Here is a 20,614-nt window from a genome sequence, read left to right as displayed (position 1 = left end):
GCATCACTCCAGGCCACGCGAACCGCAGTCAACGGACTTTTATTGAGTAACATTGAAGTAGCTCGTCAGTTCGCGCTGCGGTTTCTTCTCTTCAGTGCTCGTAAAAAGTTCTTCTGGAAGTGAAAAAAGAAGTCGTATTATCAAATTTTCGGATGAAAACGCGATCGCAATAACCTTATGAAAGCACACTTGTCGTATGGGACAGTTGCCGGTAAAAGATAAAAAATACGTATAATACGGAAAGCGTATTAAAATGGGTTTTACGACTTAATCAAGCTGCTGACGCAGCTTTTTTCCTGAAGACGTGACCATATTCAAATGTACGTGTATATGGGAAATAAAGCACTTACTTACTTAATTACTTACTTATCATGCAAGATCGTATCATCGAGATTTCACTGTATTTATTTACACGTTCAACATCCGAATTGCCCGAAAAGACACTTCTTCTAAGACAATTGTCAGCCCAAAAGACGGTGACGAAAACGTGGCAGTTAAGTGAGCCGAGCTTTTCTTTTTTTTCTGCCTTGCTGGCAATCTTAGTTGCGCTCCGCTGTGCAGAGTGTACGTTTCAAGCCATGCTATCAAGCCGTGCCACTTTGAAATCACACACTCGTGTCGGGCGCAATCAAGACGGCCGAGTTAAATGATCGTCCCTGGAGTCCCTCCGCGTTTTCCTTGACCGCGCTGAGCTCTAGGAGCTCTTAAGTTTGGAACCACCAGAGTTTGGAAGGACTCCAGAAGTGGTGCGTATGTTCGAGAGTCCGGGGCATTGAATGTAACGATGCTACTTAATTGCATAGCCGCCACAAAACAGAGCTGTCTTTATAATAACTCGTCGCGTCTAAACCTGCGTTGAAGCGGACGCCGAAGGCTCGGGATACTCGTACATTTACACCAACGGTGAGAAGGACTCGCTACGTTTTACAACGAAGCTGTTAAATGGAGTTCGACAGTCGTTTTCGTGTGTGGTGAAGGCCAGTGTGCTCGATATGAAATCTGAACCAAAGTGCAGGCAGATGTCCAGATAGTTTTGCTTTGCAGCGAATAAGTATCAGTGATTATAAATTAAAGAATTACCGACCTCACGGTGGAGAAGAACTTGAGTTTGGCCTAGACGGTGTTTACTGCACGTCATATTCACCACTAATAAGAGACGAAGACAGAGAATGAAAAAACACAAAACAACGATACGGACGGTAAGTTGTCGTTTTGTGTTTTTCTTTCTCAGGTCACGTTGAAGGTCAGCCAGGAGTTTGTGGGACTGCGGCGGTGAGGGTTGACGATGTGGTCCCGCAACACATCCCACGTGAGAGCCGCCAGTAATCAGACCCGTAGCACTTCCGGCGAAGGGCGTCAGAGCGTCAGAACTTAATGAAGCATCTTCGCTGTCTTTGATGTGTCACTTGCTGCTCAAGCTGCCATACAGCTGGGAAAGATTCGTTTCAACTTTGCAGATCTGTGACTTGATTTGATTTATTTAGTGTTATTGAAAATGCTGCCAAATTTCGTCACCGGCTCTTCCGCAACATTTGATGGTCTCAAGGATATACAGGTAAATGACCAAGAAAAGATTAGCAAATAAAAATATAGGCGAAAGGATTTATAGATGGGCTAGTTGGTAACGCATATTAATAAAAACTTAGCGCATGTAGTGTGTGTTTCTTTTTCTACGGCTTTCATGCTTTTAGCGCTATAGGTTTTTATTAACAACATACGCGCACACATATACAGACCAGACAATTTACTTGATGTGGTGTTCGAATTTTTTTTTTCAAATATAGGTCAGTTGCAAGTCCAGCGTTGTGGTGTCTCTTCTTTCCATCGTGCTTGCGTCTCAATTTTTTTCGCTGGTTTTCTCAAGTGCCAGTATGGAGCAACTGGCTCAGCAAGCAGTATCTGTAGCTGAGCTTTATGTCGTGCTGTATCCGCTGTTATATCTTGAACAAAGTTGGCCGAATAAATTGTTTGTCTTATGAATCGTAAAACGCGGTCTGGTGGTACGTGCTATGCTCAAGTTCGCGCAAGAAAAGGCTTTGTCAAATAAGGGGGAAATGAAATTATAAGTGTAGTTGCTAGTATACCCACAACTGCTGTGCTCGAGAGATCTTAACCCTCAAAAAACTAAACATAACGACAAAAAAAAACGTTATTATGTTTAACCACAACACTGGAGTTATCAATGAAGTTGGAAGAAAACAAGAAGGCAAATTACGAATAACTATCAAACTAAGTAAAGTATCATTTAGATGATTTCTTTACAAATGTACGGGTTACTAATACACTGTTATAACCAAAATATTACGCGTTCTGAGATGAGATGTTATGTCGCATTGTTTTACAATCTCAGCCCAATTAGTCTGAGGGCTATGTAACAAACAGCCCAATTTTATTGTGTTTTTTTCTTTGCAGGCTGAAGATGAAAGCTGCCTTCATAACGATCTTGTTTGTTGCTGTGTTTACCCTCGGGTGAGAGATAAATACAATGTCTAAGCTGAAACTGTATTCACTTCCTCTTAATTTTTTACTTTTCCTTGACCAATATTGAAGCTCCAATAGAGAACAACGTAAAAAAAAAAAACTATGGGATTTTGCGTGCCAAAACCACTTTCTGCTTATAAGGCACGCCGTAGTGAAGGACTCCGGAAATTTCAACCACCTGGGGGTTTTTAACGTGCACCTAAATCTAAGTACACGCGTGTTTTCGCATTTCGCCTCCATCGAAATGCTGCCGCCAGGGCCGGGATTCGATCCCGCGACCTCGTGCTCAGCAGGCCAACATCATAGCCACTGAGGAACCGCAGCGGGTAGAGAACAACGTAAGGAGTATAGATTGCTACAACATAAAAAATTGGAGCCATCATGTTGTACTGCTGCATGGATAGTATTAAGATCTACGTGGTGCTCATGTCATAAATAGCATTGAGATCTTTTATGAATGTTTCGCGTTCCTCGTGAACGATACTTAGGGAATTTTCTTTAATATCTACGCAGCACATTTTAGCGCCCAAATTACCGACCTTTCTTTGTTTTACATACAATCTTGGCTGAGTTCCGGTCGACCTCTCCGTCTTTCCAGTCAATAAATTCAGTTACACAATGGCTGGAAAACTATTCTCGCCTAAACCTAAGCTAATTAACCCAAAATGGTGGCCTGTGCCTGGGCCTTATGCATAAGTATTTTGCTTATGGGTTTTTTGAGCAACACGACGCAGTAGAACCAAGAACACTCTGTTAGTAACCCGCCATGGTTGCTCAGTGGCTATGGTGTTGGGCTGCTGAGCACAAGGTCGCGGGATCGAATCCCGGCCACGGCGGCCGCATTTCGATGGGGGAGAAGTACGAAAACACCCGTGTACTTAGATTTAGGTGCACGTTAAGGAACCCAAGGTGGTCGAAGTTTCCGGAGTCCTCCACTACGGCGTGCCTCATAATCAGAAAGTGGTTTTGGCACGTAAAACCCCATAATTTAAGCACTCTGTTGGTATATGTCGCATTGTGCGTTTCCGTAGCACCGTGCAGTTCAGAACCTCTGCATTCTATGGCGCTCCTGGTACATTTAGGTTGTACGCTTATCCAGCCACTCGTTCACAAGTTGATCACAGAAGGAAGAAAATTCACCGATGGATACGGTACTCCCTAATGTTGTATACGTGTCTTCACTTCGCGATATACCGGCTGACGCGAACAATCTGAGTCGTGCGGCACGTTGCAAACGCAACGAAGTGTGACGCGATTGCCTCGCTAATCGGGAAATCGCGAGAGAAAGCGCGTGCGTGACCCGTGCGCGCGATTCACGGTAGCCGCCGCAGACAACCTCCACTCATGCAGCGCTTTGTTTACATATACACAATGCGCGTTACTCAAGCGCCGTCTCGTGGCCATCGTCGCCGCGGAGCCCCCCGTGCGTGGCAGTACGCTTTTCTTCTCACGATTTCGCCACACCCTCCTCCTCCGATCTTCTCCTCACACTCTCTTCGCTCTCGCCGCTTTTTTTCACCCACCCCCTCTGCGCTCCGTGTTTGCTCTCATCTTTGGCTGTGCTCCTTCGTTCGGTTAAGGCTCACTCACATGAGGCCGATCCGACACCGATTTCGGACTGCCGACTGTCGGTGACAGCGTTTTTTCCCTTCGTGTCGGCGCCTCTGCCACACTGTACCGACGCCGAACTCTCCGCCGACCGTCAGCAGATTGTCGGCATCGATACAGTGTGACAAAGGCGCCGACACGAAGGTACAAAACATTGTCACCGACAGTCGGCAGTCCGAAATCGGTGTCGGATCGGCCTAATGCGAGTGAGATTTCACGAGGTAGGCCACCAACGCCCACGCTCGCCGTAGGAACGGGCGCCAAAGAGCTGCGGTTTAAAGTAACAGTTGAAATCGAGCAGCTAAGTTGCACTCATGAAAGTCGGAGATGCTTCAGTAGTGGCTTGCACTAAACTGGTTGACGGCTGTGCTCATAATATAATATATACACATATACTGACAAACATATCATGTTGCCAGGTTAATAAGCTCAGAAAATATTTCGTGCACCACATTACACGGAACCACACGTAACGTTTCTTGGCCTTCAGCGTGCATCCGTTCTAACAAAATCCCTTTTTTACACTTACACAGAATATGATTCGCGTGCACTACCTTACCTGCTCTATGGGCGCGCACTATCTTGTCCTGTCTGACGAAAACATGCATGCGATATAAGCGAAATAGCTGCGTAACACGTCATGTGCTATTAGTCCCATAATGGTCATTACGGAGGCTGTCAGTATAAACAAGAACAGCGAACTCTCACCAGAGTGAACTTCAAGGGTCCCAAAGAAACAGTTCACTTCATAGAATGTTCACTATACTGAATATTCAGTAGAATACGGAAGAGTATAGGGAACAGCAGACATCGAAATAAAAGTGTGAAATGCAATTTGTGGAGTTACCTACAGTGCTCACGGAATGAGGGCGAACTAATGCGAGTACTTTCGTTTCCACCGGCTGCTGTTCGTGTCACATCGACGTAATTTTGGAACGTGCACTTAGATCACAGTCGGCTTCACCTTTGGTGACCAGATTCCTAGCCACATCAAATGGTACTCTCGAGTATTCTGCACATATGCACGATTCTAGTAAATGCTGTCTGTCGCGCTTTATTCCGTGAGCACTGTGTATAAGTATATACGAAGTGCAAATCTTAATTTTCGTTGGTGCTTATAAATTGAACGAAGTAACAAAGCTGTCCACAGAGTTCATGTTTCTGTGCGCTTCCTCTGGCACAGCTTGTTGCTGAGACACGAAGTCTCGCAACTTTCCAAGGCATCCTACATCAGCTAAAGTTACAGGATTTGAATCTGTCTCTACCATTGCATCTTTCTCGTCGCACTCTTCTTCTTTGGGATGAGCACTGGAAACAATTTCCAGATCTGATAGTTCAGCACAAGTAACGAACTCACTGTCACACTGCACATACTCTTCAAACGAGGTGTTGCTGTCAATGTCCAGCTGGTGACAGACTTTTCTCCACATTCCGTGGTAGACCACCTCGTCACGCTGTTCCTCTTGCTTGTTTTCACCGCAGAGGCGTGAAAGGCCACATTTAAGGCAGCAGCTTCTAATTTTAGCCGGTGTTACTGTCCATCAGGAGCCTGTCACCATCTCGGCCGGCTGCCTGACATCGATGGGGACATTATCGCCAATCCTTGTGTTGATTAAAGTCTGCTGAATATGCCGCCGTCAGCACACGACCTTCAAGTTTTGAATGATACCCGAGTGGTTCAAGCACAGTGGTGCAGTTTGTCGGGAGGTACCCAACACGCACATTGCTTTAATGGACGTCGACAAGGTGTGCAAAGAAATAGTCCACAATCAGAAGAATGTTTCTTTTTGTCTTCCTTGCTTCGTTCATGCTCAGGAGCCATTCACCGAAAACAGTCCCGGCCATTAATGTTTCGTCGAACTCATAACGGAAGTTGACGCACAATGCACCAACTGCAATCTTGCTGCTATTCAAAACGGTGATGGCTGGACTAAACCAATGAGAAAGAAAAAAAAAAGAAACAGACACCCTACGTGGCTCGTTCTCGTCTCCCGCACAGCCGCTTTGCGTTGCCGGCACTATAAGCACAAGCGATGCTGCACCGCCACCGCTGGAGGGGCAAATTGAGGGTTGGGGGGGATGGGGGGGGGCAGGCATCGGCTACACCAGCGCTGCAGAGCGCAAAACTTCGTTGAACTGATTATCAAGTTCGTTCAACTTAAATATTCGATATTCAGAAATTCGCTCGCCTGAAAGACTTTTTGCACAGAACGCATAGGAAAACCACCAGGTATTTTCTAAAAGTTCATTATTCTGAAATATCCTTTAAACCGGCATTCGTAACACTGAGAGCTTACCGTATACTTAACAAGAACACAGTATAAGCATGTTGCATACGCATGTTGTAAAATTATACAGTGCAACATACGAGTATACATTTATTCAGTATAAAAATGTGACAGTATATACGCAAACTGTTCGGGCAAACTCGCAGTGCCACCGCTACGCGCTCTCCCAGTTGCCCTGAAGTGGCATGCAACCGGGACAGCTGTTCGCAGTTACACTGCAGCTGTGGGACTCACAAGGACCTGTGCCGCTGCTGTGACCTGTGCAACAAGGTGAGACGTGGCGGCTGAGCGTCGAACAGAGCTGACGCCTCCAATGCCCAAGCAAACCGAGCCTGCCCGGCGTTTTGTTCTGAATCCCGCGATTCGCAGGGTCGGTAGGGCTGTCTTCGAATTTTGCTCAAGTACGAATCCTAGGAAAGTTACGACTAGAGGACAGCGAATGCGGTATGTAATCATGGTACGAGTGAAACATGTTCGCACATGTGGCCTATTGGTTTCAGCATCGAACTCTAAAGACCAAGAAGATAATAATAGCAGTAATGATAACAAGTTTGTTCGCATCAAACACGCATGGTGCTGGAGACTAGCGGGAAGAACTGCCGACATAGCTTGACAAAGCCGCAGGCCCCTACAGAATAGCGGCTGCGCAGCTACGTGATATCATATATACGAAAATCGTAGTCAACTTGCAGAAACTGCTCAACAATGCGAAAGTACATATTAAACTGCGATAGCTTTAGGAAGAAGATCATCAAGTAAAACAAGAAAGAAAGGAAGGAAGGCGGTTTACATCACGGCAACAAAAAATAAAAAAAACAAAACTAATGTTTCCTCTACAGACAGTTGCAGCGATAAGCAACAAAGGTGTTAAGAGGGCTTGAAAAAAATGCGTGATCTAGTGAACGGTAAGCTGGTCCAAAGTAAACTTGTTTCTGCTTGGTGTATTTAGTAGTCTGGGTAACTTGTTTAGACATGTTTGTTGGCCGTATGTTGCTTTGTATGTTCGCACCTTTCAAGGTTCTTTATTCCTTGCGGGATGCACGGTTAAGTTTTCTGCCATATAAGGACGTACGATTTTTTAGCTCTTGCTTGTTTTACAAATTTTATAATCTTAGATCGCAGCGACTTGTAAAATATTGTATTTGTGGAACAAAGGAGAAGCGTGGCTGTAATCGGAAACATCATCTATACCTCGTAAAAACGTTTTTTGTAATATGCATAATTTTAGGAGGCCGACTTGTGTCGTTGCTCCCCATACCATATGGCTGTCATTTAACCTAGATAGAAACAAGGTCTTATACTTTTAATAATGCTACATAGTAGGACACTGCGCTTATGGAAAATTAGCACAATGAACTGCGACAGCTTAGCTTGCACGATGTCAGTATCTGTATTCCGTAGCATATCTTGATGAAAAATTATTCCTAATGTTTTAAAGCTTGGTACGATATTCATTGTAGAACTGTCTCTCGATAGAGAAAAATTTCTTCTAACAACCTTGTTTTTAGTGCGAAAGAGTACTGCTTTGGTCTTCGGGACATTTATTCTTAACTAGCTTTGGTTAGCTAATTCATTTAATGCTATCAGCAACATGTCACGTTCGTCAATTAGTTCAATAGACTATTCTCCCGTTAGAAAAACGCTGGTATCGTCAGCGTAAACAACAGGGCAAAAGCAAGTTATCTTGGTATATTGGGGGCGTTGGACCAACGTTAAATCTCTCCATCGTGCACGTGATTTTATTTTAATGGTAATGGCTGTCTCTGGGAACCGGATGTGCTTTTCTGTATCTGGCCGAATGCGCGCCTGCTCGGTAATTTCCGTTTGTGTATGGCGGGTGAGTCACGTTGTTTTGCGTACAGCTCTACAAGGGGTTACGAAGTGGGGCCACTGGCTCCCAAGGGGGCCTCTCCGATTGGTTTGTCGCCGGGTAACGAGGAGGATAGCGTTCCTCCTCGCGTCCGGTCTGCACAGTTGTCACTGTTATCCTCGCATTGGGTATATAGAGTTGCGTGTCGTCCGCAGAAGCAAAAAACAAAAACAAACACCCACCGCGAGCGGTGACGTGACAGCTTGCGTGTTGTGTTTACATCTAAAACAGAATCACATAACATTTTCAAGTAAAAGAAAGGAAATCCTTCATTGAACACCTAGAAAACATTGCCTTTCCTCGCATAAAAGCATTTCGCACCACTACATCATACTTTATTCATGAAAACGTCATTGAAGCCTCAATATTATGCAATATTATGCAAATATTCAAGGTTCCGCCCATGCTACAAACCTAGCACCCTTAAGGGTCTTTCGGTGTTCTGTATACTCTTAAATGAACCCTTGCTTGCGTCTACGACGGTCTGTCTCTTCAGCTGTTCTCCTCCGACGCAGTGCCCGGAAGAGCAGTGCAACTCGTACTTCTTCGACCGGTGCTCCAGTGGCCACGAGTGTGTCTTGGACGACCCTTCGACTCCTTTCGAGCACGGTGGAACGGGACACTGCAAGCCTAGTAACGCCACTGTCTCGCGCAGATCTTGAAGCGGGCGCATTGAACAGGTCAGAACTGAAGCTGAGTATACGGAGTTGACTGCTGGGTTACTTGCCAAAGCCTTGTTGCAGCGGTACAAAGATAACCATAACGCAAAATGGTTCGTAGCCGGACTTGTTATATGGCATGGTTGATAGCAGGGCAGTCATGAATGTAAATTTTTTTTAAAGTGAGTGTCTCTGTGTGACTTTTATTTCTAGCTTTATTTTATCCTGGTCTGTGTGTAGGTGTTCATCTACTACATCTTTGGACACTGCGCAATAAACTTAGGTGGAAGTCAGCTCCTATGTCGTTTTCTTCACTGTCTTCTTCTCACGAGGTTTACTTTATCCTTGTCTATGTGTACGTGTTTTTCTGCTACATCTTTGGCCACTGGGCAATAAACATAGACGTGGAAGTCAGCACCTATGTCGTCTGTTTCTGCTGTCTTATTCTCACGCTGTTTACGCTACTGTGAGGACTTCCTCCATTTTTTTAGCACCTTGCTAAGCCATTCTACCATGGCGCTTTCTGGTTGAGCACGCGTTCCGGCTGCCTATAACACCCCGGGTTTCAAAACCGCTGCCTTCCGGGATCCCACCGGCTCAAGCTTAGGCGTATGCCCCATATACACGTGCGCGGAAGCCGTTTCGTGGAGAAGCATACAATTTATAAGTTCCGTGGAGCAATGCGACAAGAGAGAGAGAGAGAGAGAGAGAGGACTCTTTATTAAAAAAATATAGAACTTTGCTGCGGGTATACAAACGCTTGCATGCTACTCTGTATAGGGATCGGGAATGGGATTAAAAGATTCCAGAGGAGAGTGGGAGAAAAAGAGAATAAAAATAAATATGCTATGCGCAAATACACCTGACACTAGCTTATACAGGTGACATGGCGGGTAAACTTAGGCGTTTGTATATGAAATGTTCAATCCTTAAAGCTTTCCTATTAGACCAATTTCTGACAGATATTTGAACAATAAAGCCAAAACTCGCCGCTGTTTTGAAAGTCCGGAAATTAGACCTAAGGGGGTCGACATAAGCAACAAATGGACATGATTTGCCACGATGCGTTAGCAATGCGACAAGAAACAACGCTCTGGAATGGGTGCGTCGTATGCAGCCACTATCCACGATCTGTAGGTGACGAGGCACTTTGGTCGTCAGTGGGCCATACATCACAAGTCTTTAAATACTTCTCAAAAATTGAGTCCGCTTTCACGTAGACTTAGCTCAGCTCGCCTTACACTTATATTGTACAACGTAGCCTCAAGCTGGGATTTCTACCTAGGTTTCTTTCAATTCATAGTTAACATTCACTTCGCCATTTCTCCACGCGTTCTTTGTTTGCTCGCTGTGTCTGGCGCGTTTCAAAATGAGCATTGTTGTTCACGAAAATTTCGGAAGTGTGGCGCTATTATTTACCCGATCTGCGCCCTGTATTCCAACTTCCCGATCTCTTAGTGGTTTACTTAACCAGCCTAACTATGTTCACTGCAGGACCAAGACCGTATCCCAACAATTTTCCCTCACCCCTGCCTTGTGCCAGTTGACTCCACATCTGCAAATTTCCTAACCTTGTCGTTCTACCTAGATTACGGCCTTGTCAGGTTAGCGGTTAGCCGTGAGCGTCTGCAAAAGGTCTGGTTATAAACGCCCCTGACGCTTACCCGCTGCGCCAAACACTCCCTAATGTTAGAGCCGGAGGTAAGTGTAGCTCTCATACGAGGCGACCGTTGCTTTTATGTGCAGTGCCATACAAAGGCTAATTGAATTTTAGTTACTCCGAATTGTGGCCAAGGACATTTGTGTAAAAAAAAATTATGGGGTTTTACATGCCAAAACCACTTTCTGATTATGAGGCACGCCGTAGTGGAGGACTCCGGAAATTTCGACCACTTGGGGTTCTTTAACGTGCACCTAAATCTAAGCACAAGGGTGTTTTCGCATTTCACCTCCATCGAAATGCGGCCGCCGTGGCCGGGATTCGATCCCGCGACCTCGTGCTCAGCAGCCCAACACCATAGCCACTGAGCAACCACGGCGGGTGACTTTTGTGTATGCTTTCCCTTGGATGCGTACATACCTGAAGCCTTCAAGTCGGCTGTATATGACCATGTTCATTATTCTGCCTTCTGCACAGGTAATCTTGATTATTATGCACTCCTCTCTGTAACGCCGAACGGCGCTGAGAGTAAATAAATGAAATAAAATTAATTACCAGAATAATTAGAAATATGATCAAGAAACGATGCTCTCCCGGAAATTCTCGATATGTCCACGTGACCTTTGTCTATATTGTAGGAAAGAAGTAGACGCTCGACGTCATCGGAATCCAAAGAAGAAAATTTGAGCAAATATATTTAAAATAGTCAAGAAGTTCCTTCAAATAAAACAAAAGCATCTAAATAATTGAGAAGCGCCAGTTTTAATTGCAATTGGAAACTTCCTAAACAATGCTTCATAAACATAACTACGACTTATGCCGACAACCTTACAGTTTATTGACTCCAATGATACCAATGACCCAATGAGAGATTCTATCGAATGCTTTTGAGAAATCTTAAAAAGAAATGCACTCCGCGCAAGATGACCGATAAAGAATTCGATGCAAGTGATCAGTGAAAATTACGAGTTGGGTTTCACATGTGTACGAGTTCCCAAAGCGATGTTACGCAAGTGAAAAAAACTACCCGCCTTGGTTTCTTAGTGGCTTTCGGGTTGCGCTGCTAAGCACGAGGTTGCGAGATCAAATCTCGTCTACGGCGGCCGCATCCCGACGGCAGCGAAATGCAAAAAACGCCCGTGTACTTAGATTTAGGTGCACGTTGAAGAACCACAGGTGGTCGAAATTAATCCGGAGTACCCCACTACAGCGTGCTTCATAATCATATCGTGCTTTTGGCACGTAATTTTAAGTGAAACATAACCTGCTATCTTCGACAATAACGATGGTGATCGGATAGTAGGACACTGCAGGGATTGTACCAATTGTATTCCACGGTTGCGAGATGTGAGGATCCTGGCTAGAGGCGGGCAAAAAACGGCACGTGAAACCTTGGAAGCTTTTTATATTAGAAAAGCTGGTCCGAACTGCTATATTTAGGTGCACGTTAAGGAACCCCAGGTGGTCGAAATTCCCGGAGCCCTCCACTACGGCGTGCCTCATAATCAGAAAGTGGTTTTGGCACGTAAAATCCCATAATTTTTTGGGTCCGAAATGCGTAAGTGACATTTCTCTAGTTCTGTACGAGGCCGAGCAGAAATTGCTTTCACCCTTAGTCGGATAACATGTTTTTAACCCGAATCTAACTGATGCCTTGTAAGCATGCGCATGCACTAGGGGTCTGGGATGGCTATAATATATGTTGCATGCTCTTACACTCGTTAAACAATTGATGTAAGCGGTCGTGTTGTCTCCTCTCTTGTGTGTGTGGTTTTGGCGCGAAACTTCTTTATTACGTCGGATAACCAACTGACCCAGCAGTTCACTCTTCTAAATTACAACGCAACTTATGTACCTCAGTGAACTCTGCCTGCAAGCAAAATCTTACCAAAATTATGATTTTCAGATTCAAGATGAACATAGCCCTGGCAACCCTCTTATTCATCGCAGTGGCCATAACAAGGTGAGTGCTACGTTTAGCACATCAAACCAACCTGTCCAACGTTTTTGACTGGTCAGAAGGTAGTCTCAGGTCAAGTTCGTCTGTATGTTGTACTTGTTGGTACTCTAACTTGGATAACATCCTTAAGTGCAGCGGCCAGGCGCAGAGACAAAGATGCGCGCGAAATTACGGAGACATACGCTATCAACCGGAATTATCAAAGCTATGCAAGCATCCCGTCTATCGACCTGCTAGATAAAAAACAGCTTATTTGTAAAGCTATGTTTGACTTATTGATCAAGTTTGGCACTCCTGAGCGTAGGTGTATTATTTATTTATTTATTTATTTATTTATTTATTTATTTATTTATTTATTTATTTATTTATTTATTTATTTATTTATTTATTTATTTATTTGTCTGGGAGTCAAAATTTTGAAGCTATCGCATTTTGTTCTCAATACGTCCCTTCTCGTCCACTGGCGCTAAAGGTGTCATCCAAGTCCGTTGAAGCTGTTGAATGTATATCGAGCGCAGCGAAGTAAAATGTCAATCGACGTTTTTACGCAACTTCTTTCTTTAGCCTTTTACAGCGAAACTATTTATGGCTAGGTTCTGGCGGATCTCGTCTCCGTGGACGCAGACCAACAATCTTTCATACGTGGGCTGATCCCGATCCCGAAGATAGTGCAATGCCCGGCCGACCCGCGGTGGAGGAGAAGCAGGCGTTAAGCACCCCCCTTACGTGGGTCGATCCCGAAGATAGCGCAATACCAGGTTCCGTCCCGCAGTGGAGGTGCAGTTCGCCATTAAGGGGCCCCCTTACACAGCTTCGCTGGTCATCCTTCTTCACAGAGTTAGAGGACACTAAGTTCTTGTTTCTCATCCCATCTCCATACTGCGACTCAATCAATCATCGACGCCCTCCTCTGAATAGTCGTAGGACTTGGGGCCGATTTCATGCACATCTTGCAACAAAAAACAACCACCTAAGTGATTGCAGATATTCGCCATCGTTGCATCTTCTTTTGTGTTTCTGAAAAAGAAAACAACACTCGCAGCACTTCGGGAACATCTACTCTGAACTGCGCGAAGATGGAGTGCAGTCCGGATACTTGTCCAAAGTGGCAGTGCTCCTGTGGAAGCTACAAGGACATGTGCAATTGCTGTGACATCTGCTACAAGGTACGGAAACAAGAATAGGGACAATCGGTAAAGGCGCTTTAAGAATACGCTCGCAAACGCCTTGCGTACGGTAAAGTATCTTCAGAGTGCAGTAGATTGGGGCCGCCTCGCTATACACGTGCACATAACGCAGTCTTTGTTTTTTTTATTCTTATAGATATCAAGGCGCATTATGTGCGCTAACTTTAGCTAAGCTCTTGTTAAACATCCTAAACGCGGAAAGTTCGAACGGAGCTACGAAGAATACACCAAGGGCGCGAGAGCACAGAGGTACTGGATTCGCTTAAATGATACTGATGGGCTAGTTGGTGAGTCATGATATTGAAACAGCGCACTTACATCTGACACGCACACGTACACGTAGAAAGGACATACACATCAACCATTTGCATTTGCAGTGCGCCGCCTGTGTATGTCCTTTCTAAGTGTACGTGTACGTGTCCGGAGTAGGTGCGCTGCTTCAATATCGAGGCACTGAAGAAAGCAGAAAAATTGTGAATGTGGGATAGTCACATGTACAGGAATTTCTTAGGGATTTTTAGTGTCACCGAGGTGGTGAAGCTGATGGTTGTGTCGACGAAGGTGGGCTTCTCCTTTCGAGTCGTGGCTGGCAATTATCCTTCGCAAATCAGGGCAGCTCTGGCTCCGAAAGAGAGATGTTTCACCGAGTCTCCGTTAAATTAGTGTCACGGAGAGGAGCTGGGTTGTAGGCGTACGACTCCTCTCGAGAATAATTTAGGCTGTTCATGAAACGTACACCAGCTGTTCGACCCTCAGAGCGTTATCCAGGGTATGTATTCTTGGACGATCACTTACGGTGCTGCTATCGCCTTTGCGTGACGTAATTCTCAACAAGCCAATCAACGTCTGCCTGATGGCCGAAGCGATAGCATCAACGAAAGTGATCGCCCCAGATTACGTCCCCAATGAACCCTAGCTCCTGAATGTTTGTTTATTATGTATGTCCTAATTTTTTGTGTTATTTGTGTTTTTTGTGTTTTGGTATTATGTTTATTTCTTATGTCCCCTAATTAGCAATGTTTTCTCTTTTTTGACGAAGGAGGAGAGCTCGTTCATAACAGAGACCTGCTACAAGGTACCTAGGAAGAGGCAGATACCGTCTTAGTGGAGACAAAGCGCATTTTAGCCTACCCGTGAAACTAGGCCGTGGTCGAGTAACATATGCTACTACGGCAAATGTGATAGGTAATGGCAGGGGAACTGAGACGAGCGATCAGCGAAGGGCGCAGATTAGATAATACTGAACAAAGTTATGTTTCATCTACACACCATTTTCGTACTCTGAAGTGCTCGCTAACCATGTTGACGTTAAAGGACGCCTATAAACAGACCTGCACTCCGCGATATCCAGGATTGAGAGCACAAATAAGACGCGGGAATTTTTCTTACATCCGCTGCCACAGAGACATAGGGTAGGAGCAAGACCTCCGAGCCACGTCGGCTATTTTATCGCACAACAGTCTAAGCGTATCAGAGAACTTGCATTTATGCCGTTCGGTCCTCGAAGACGCACAACCTATATCAACTGAGCTCCTGAAGAACACTTTGCAATGTAGTGAACGCGGCTCGGTTTAAACTCGCGAATTAGGGACGTCAAAGAGGCGCGGGATAATGTTCACGCATTTCTCTCGCATCTTTTGCCACACCGGTACTGAATTTTTTCTGAAACGCTTTGTCTGTGTACCGGTGCGCTTCTAGATCTCTTCAACTTGAACAAGTTAAAATAGCGGACTTATCCTTCTTTTCCCTCTGTACACACATTAAGTGCGGAAACCAACTCGGCCGAGCTGGCGTACTTCTAGTCAAGGTTGGCGCATCAAAAGAAGCAGGCCATCTTTGCTCGCATTCTATGGCCGGTGGTACGGGGGCCATGCCATGCGATTTACATAATCGGCGACATCAGTCGATTCGATGCCATAGCTAAGGCGCAGTCAAGAGATAGAGGTGCTGGTGACTAGGCACGTCAGCTGCTTTGTTCTACTGTGGTAGATGCGGTTTAATATATCCCAGTTCACCAAGCTAATCGGCACAGATGCATTTACCAGCAAAAAGAAAACAAACAACCTGGTTTGTGAAGCGACACAGCTTAGCATTCCTAAAGGAAGCATGCGTTTTCTAGATCTAATCTTTTTCTGGCAATATTAAACTGCATCGAGTTGTTACACATGCCAATTTTAGCGATTAATAATCACTATGCTATTTACCATACGGCTACGAACTTTTGCCTTACTTCAGTGAACCTCATTATGCCAAATCTTTCTGTTGGTAGATGGTGGTACATGGCCGTTCCTAGATGTTGCAGCGATTCGTCTTTTAGACTGCAGCTCTTAGGCGTCCGTTCCTGGGGCGAGCGTAGGCGTCAGTGTAGCCTAGCGAGCGAGCACAGCGAAGGATGAAAGAGCGAACGCGCAGCGCAGCGGCGGATGAAAGACGCGAGAACGAAAGCACAAGAGGAGGGCGCAGCGGAACCGCGAGGCGGAAAGCGGGGGAGGAGGTTTTGGTTAAAGCGTGAGAAGAAATGCGTAGTGCGCCGACGACGGCTACGAGATGGCGCCAGAGTAGCGCATGTCGTCTGGCAGGTCCGTCTGCGGTGGCATCTGTGAATCGAGCCCACGCGTCACCCGCGGGCTACCTCTCGCCGTCTCCAGGTTAGCGAGGCAGTCGCGTCACAATCGCTCCGTTTGCAAATTTATGCTAGAGAAAGATTGTCCGCGCCCGCCAATGTATCGCGAAATGAACACACGTATAGAGCAGAGCTCAAATTTCGCATTAGGAAGTATTGTATAATCGGCAGCGATTTTTTTCTTTAATGCCAGCAACGAATGATACTCTGGCCTATCAAGTAGGTGCGTCATTCTCAGGACCTCGCAACCTCCTTAGAGGGACTAGCGGCTCCTAGCCGCACGAAACAGGACAATATGATGATGCCCTTAGATGTCTGGGGCCGCACTAACATTGCATTGAAGGACGCAGAGTGTCTTTGTCCCTCTCTGAAAAGACTGGGTAGTCTGTGGAACTCATCTCGCGACTTGCATAGGAGGTCGCAATTGTCCTCCTTGAACGAAGAATCTCGAGTAAGCGCGAGTGATAAGCTCGCGTTGACTACGTTCCTGTCGTTTGCACACCACCCGCCACCACTACCGACTGAATGATTTAGTGAAGTCTTCAAAACGACGCACGGAGCGACTGGTTAAGCCAGTCTGTTGGACAGATGACAGAACTTCACCATTTAGAGGAAGTAAAAGAGGTAACAAGGCATGTCTTAACCTTATATCCCTGATAACGACTTAAAGTGTACCCTGAGCACTGCCATGATGCGGGACGTTACAAATGTTCACTCAGCTTCCCTAAGAAAAAGCTTTCAACTGTAAAAAGTGGCACCGCAACAAAGTTGTTACTAACGAAGCCTAAACTTCCGCACAATGGCGTAGTTAAACTGCGAAGTGCATACTCTCGAAACGTTGAAATTTCTCATGCGCAGTGTCCCGGCGAAGAGTGCAACGTGTGGATCCTCAACCTTTGCACCGAGGGCCACGAATGTGTCCTGCAAGACCCTGAAAAGGCGTTCGAAGTCGGCGGAGTGGGTCACTGCAAACCTATCAACGCCACTGATGCCTCAGAAACTTGTTAATAGAGTGAATTTTGCCTTGAGGTATTTCGTAAGTACAGAAATAAAGATATTATCAACAGGAAGCCTATGTGTTGCGACAGGACGACATGGCACCGTTGGTTTCATAGTGATATACAGACCGCCCAGCCCGGACGTAACAAAATGAGGTGGCCTTACCATCACTTCCCATGCATACAAAGCACATTTTCGACAAACTCCCCAAGCCTCAGTTGTTTCACTGAAGACAATGGTAATTCAGAGTGATATTAAGACTAGGAGGCAAACTTTCGAATCTCTGCCGAATGTTCTTGTTGGAAACGATCAACAGTAAAAAAGAAGCGGTGTTGAAATACTAGGAGGGGAAGAGTGGGCAAGACATCGACGTTAGTCAGTTTAGAGTAAACATCGTTCGCGTAGGCTGGCGATCCTGTGATGGGGTAAGGCGAGGAAAGGCGAGTGAAGAGGACATGACCTAAAATAAAACAAAAACAGGAAAATACCCGCACATGAACGAGTTATAGCGCATGACAGTTATGTCCTCTAGACATTTGGGGTGCATCTAATCTGCACATTGCGTCTCTTACGTATTTCTAGCTTGTATAATGACCCTATAGTATTAAACTCAATCTTTCTTGGACTTCGTCAGTGTGAAGTTTGGTATAACTGTTCCATAGCACTACCTCTAAATGATTACCATTTTACTCAATAGCGTCGCACTCTTAAGATCTGTTCGCGCTTCCCAGTGTTTCAAGGAGGCCGATGAAACACTTGAGCAGCACATTAGCTGTCGTCATAAGCAAGACGCTCTAAAATTTACAATAAAAACAGCAAGACCTCCTTTCTACGCTGATAGAAATAGATTTATGCTAGTTACCGCAACCAGTTCTTGTGCTTTTCAGGTGACATATTCGTCAGTACACGTCGTTTCTGGCCTTTCGGCCTTACCGTTGCATTTGGTCAAATTTGATCACTACGAGAGTGCTCAGAATACAAATAAAATGCCTGTCATTGGTGGCTTCCAAATCAGACTGCAAGCGAGCGCTCTTTCGGAGTAATGGAAGCTTATCTCGAACGCCATGCTTTTGAGCTCTGCGAGCGCCCGAAGCAATTGCAGGAGCTGCATACACGTCATGACCGCCTTTCGATACGGCACCGCCTGTATACTGGAAAACGGCAAAGACCATAAAGTGACAGAAACGGAACACGACGAAGCTTTAGGCTTGCTGAGGGCGTACCGTGACGTGGCGCACGAAAATACTAAAGAAGGAAATATCGATAAACCACCTAGGCAAACCTCCATCTTTGCAATGCAAGTTTGTCCATGCGACGCTGAATTTTCTTTGGAGTTCTTCTGGCCAACCTCAAGTCATATACAAACTTCGTGCGCCTGTGTCTTCTCTCTGCACGGTGACGAATTGCACGAAGCTTCTCTAGCTCAATGTCGTATTCGGTGCGCGTATACGCTCTCGGAAGCGAATGTGTGGCAGCCTCTAGGGCACCCTTTATGATGTCCTCTGGGCTAGAGGACAAGTCATCACGACAGCCGTCTTTGACAATTGATTTGAACGCTGGCCAGTCGATACATTGTGTGACGCCGGCTAACTTGGAGCCCATCAACCCTTCAATCCTAAGATAAGTGGGTAGGTGGTCACTTCCCCGCGTTTCAATATCCGGGAACCACCTGAAGTTTATAGTGAAGGAGCGTGAAACAAAGGTGAGGTCCAGGGAGCTACAGTAAGCAGTTCCACGCAGAAAAGTGGGGCTTCCATCATTTAACAAGCACAGTTCTTGTTCGGAGGCAAATGACACTAATCTTCTGCCTCTCGAGTTTATCTTAGAACTTCCCCAGAGATGGTGGTGGGCATTAAAATCTCCAGTCATCACCAAAGGCTGCGGAGTCGCTGTCGTACGTGATTCGCCGTAACCGCTCGCGCCAGTCCAGCCGACTTGAGGGCGATGTGTAGGTTCCAACTACTATGAAAGTGAGCTTGCCTTTCTTCACTGTCAGACATACCCACTGGTTTTCTTGGTCAGGTGACACTGGATGATGGACATACGTAAGATCACGTCGTATGAATACGATGATCTTGCTGCATTCTCCGTGGGTGGAGGACATGAAACACTCATACCCGGACAGTCTGATGTTATCTGATCGGGCTGGCAGATGACGATGACTGGGAACTTATTCGTGAACACAAACTCCGACATGCGTGGCTTAAGTCCTCTGGCGTTCCGCTGAACTATCGACGCATTTCGGACTTCGTCACGAAACGACGGCTTCTGGAGAGCCATAATTTCAACCAAGAGCTGCAAGTACTGAACTCAAAGTGTCCAGCACTTGTAGCGCGCTTTGCGCAAACGAAGATTTCATGTTGGTAAGTATAACGCGAATGGCATTCATGAGCGACCGCAGAATGTTGATGACCTGGAGATCATCAGCCAGTATCGCTTCAACAATTGCCGAAGCCGTCAAAGTTGGTGCGTTTTGAGGCAACTTACCAGGGAGTTGTGCCCTCGGTAGCTCAGGCCACTCTTCAGGACGGGCGAGCCTTTCCGCTTTGTTCGCTTTCCTTGTATCTGTCTTGGTGGCATTGTGCGATGACGCGGCAATCCTTCTGACGGTAGATGGCGTGTTCCTATGTGCAGTAGCAGAATTTCCTGAACGTATTCGGTGTCCATGCCGACGTCGCCGAACAGCGGTAGCAGCCTCTCAATGCGTTGAATTGTCCCGCACCATTCATTTTAGGATCCCGAATTCCTTCCGCACCCGCGGGCAATCCTTTGTTGATGCCTTGTGGAGACCACTGCAGTTAGGACACTTTAGAACATCTGTGCTGCAGGCGTCTTCTGAATGGGACTCAGAGCACCGCGGGCACACGACGTTGTTCACGCAGACAGCCTTTACGTGGCCAATCTTGCAACACTTGAAACACTGCAGGGACTTCGGTACGAATGTTCGTACTGGATGGCGGACATGTCCTACTTTGACGTGGCAAGGAAGGCTGTCTCCTTCAAACAAAATCTTCACACAACGTGTGTTTCCCAGTGTGAAAATCCTTGTAATGAAAGTACCTTCTGTCGTTGGCTTGATCAGTATTGGCAAATCGTCATTCGTGATGGCAGCGTCGACGTCATAAATGACGTCCGCAGTACCATCGCCTCCTGTAGGGATCATTGGTCGCACCTTCACATTGTCGATCTCAGTTATATTACATAGGTATTGTAGCGCGCTACGATGTAAGACATCAACTTCCAGGACATTTTTCCACGAGTTTATCCGCACGTCTTTAT

General features: G+C 45.9%; 3 protein-coding genes across 3 annotated transcripts in view; 1 reads left to right on the top strand and 2 right to left on the bottom strand.

The window, feature by feature from the left end:
* The window catches only part of LOC135918306 (protein Njmu-R1-like), a 148,680-nt gene that overhangs the window by 25,799 nt on the left and 102,267 nt on the right, over positions 1-20,614 (bottom strand). The gene's annotated exons all lie outside the window — the stretch shown is intronic.
* Positions 1-20,614, bottom strand: part of LOC135900729 (lysosomal alpha-mannosidase-like) — a 140,801-nt gene that overhangs the window by 37,613 nt on the left and 82,574 nt on the right. The gene's annotated exons all lie outside the window — the stretch shown is intronic.
* On the top strand, positions 2,412-17,406 carry LOC135918323 (8.6 kDa transglutaminase substrate-like). The gene is made up of 6 exons (XM_070523013.1): positions 2,412-2,469; positions 6,524-6,647; positions 8,763-8,927; positions 12,473-12,529; positions 13,569-13,692; positions 17,195-17,406. Exons 4-6 carry the CDS (start codon positions 12,480-12,482, stop codon positions 17,342-17,344), a joined length of 324 nt encoding a protein of 107 aa, XP_070379114.1. The 5' UTR covers positions 2,412-2,469; positions 6,524-6,647; positions 8,763-8,927; positions 12,473-12,479; the 3' UTR covers positions 17,345-17,406.

The sequence above is a fragment of the Dermacentor albipictus genome, chromosome 8 (genome assembly GCF_038994185.2).
Source record: "Dermacentor albipictus isolate Rhodes 1998 colony chromosome 8, USDA_Dalb.pri_finalv2, whole genome shotgun sequence".
Classification (NCBI taxonomy): domain Eukaryota; kingdom Metazoa; phylum Arthropoda; class Arachnida; order Ixodida; family Ixodidae; genus Dermacentor; species Dermacentor albipictus.
Note: the sequence above shows the minus strand (reverse complement) of the source record. Positions and strands in the feature narration are given on the sequence as shown.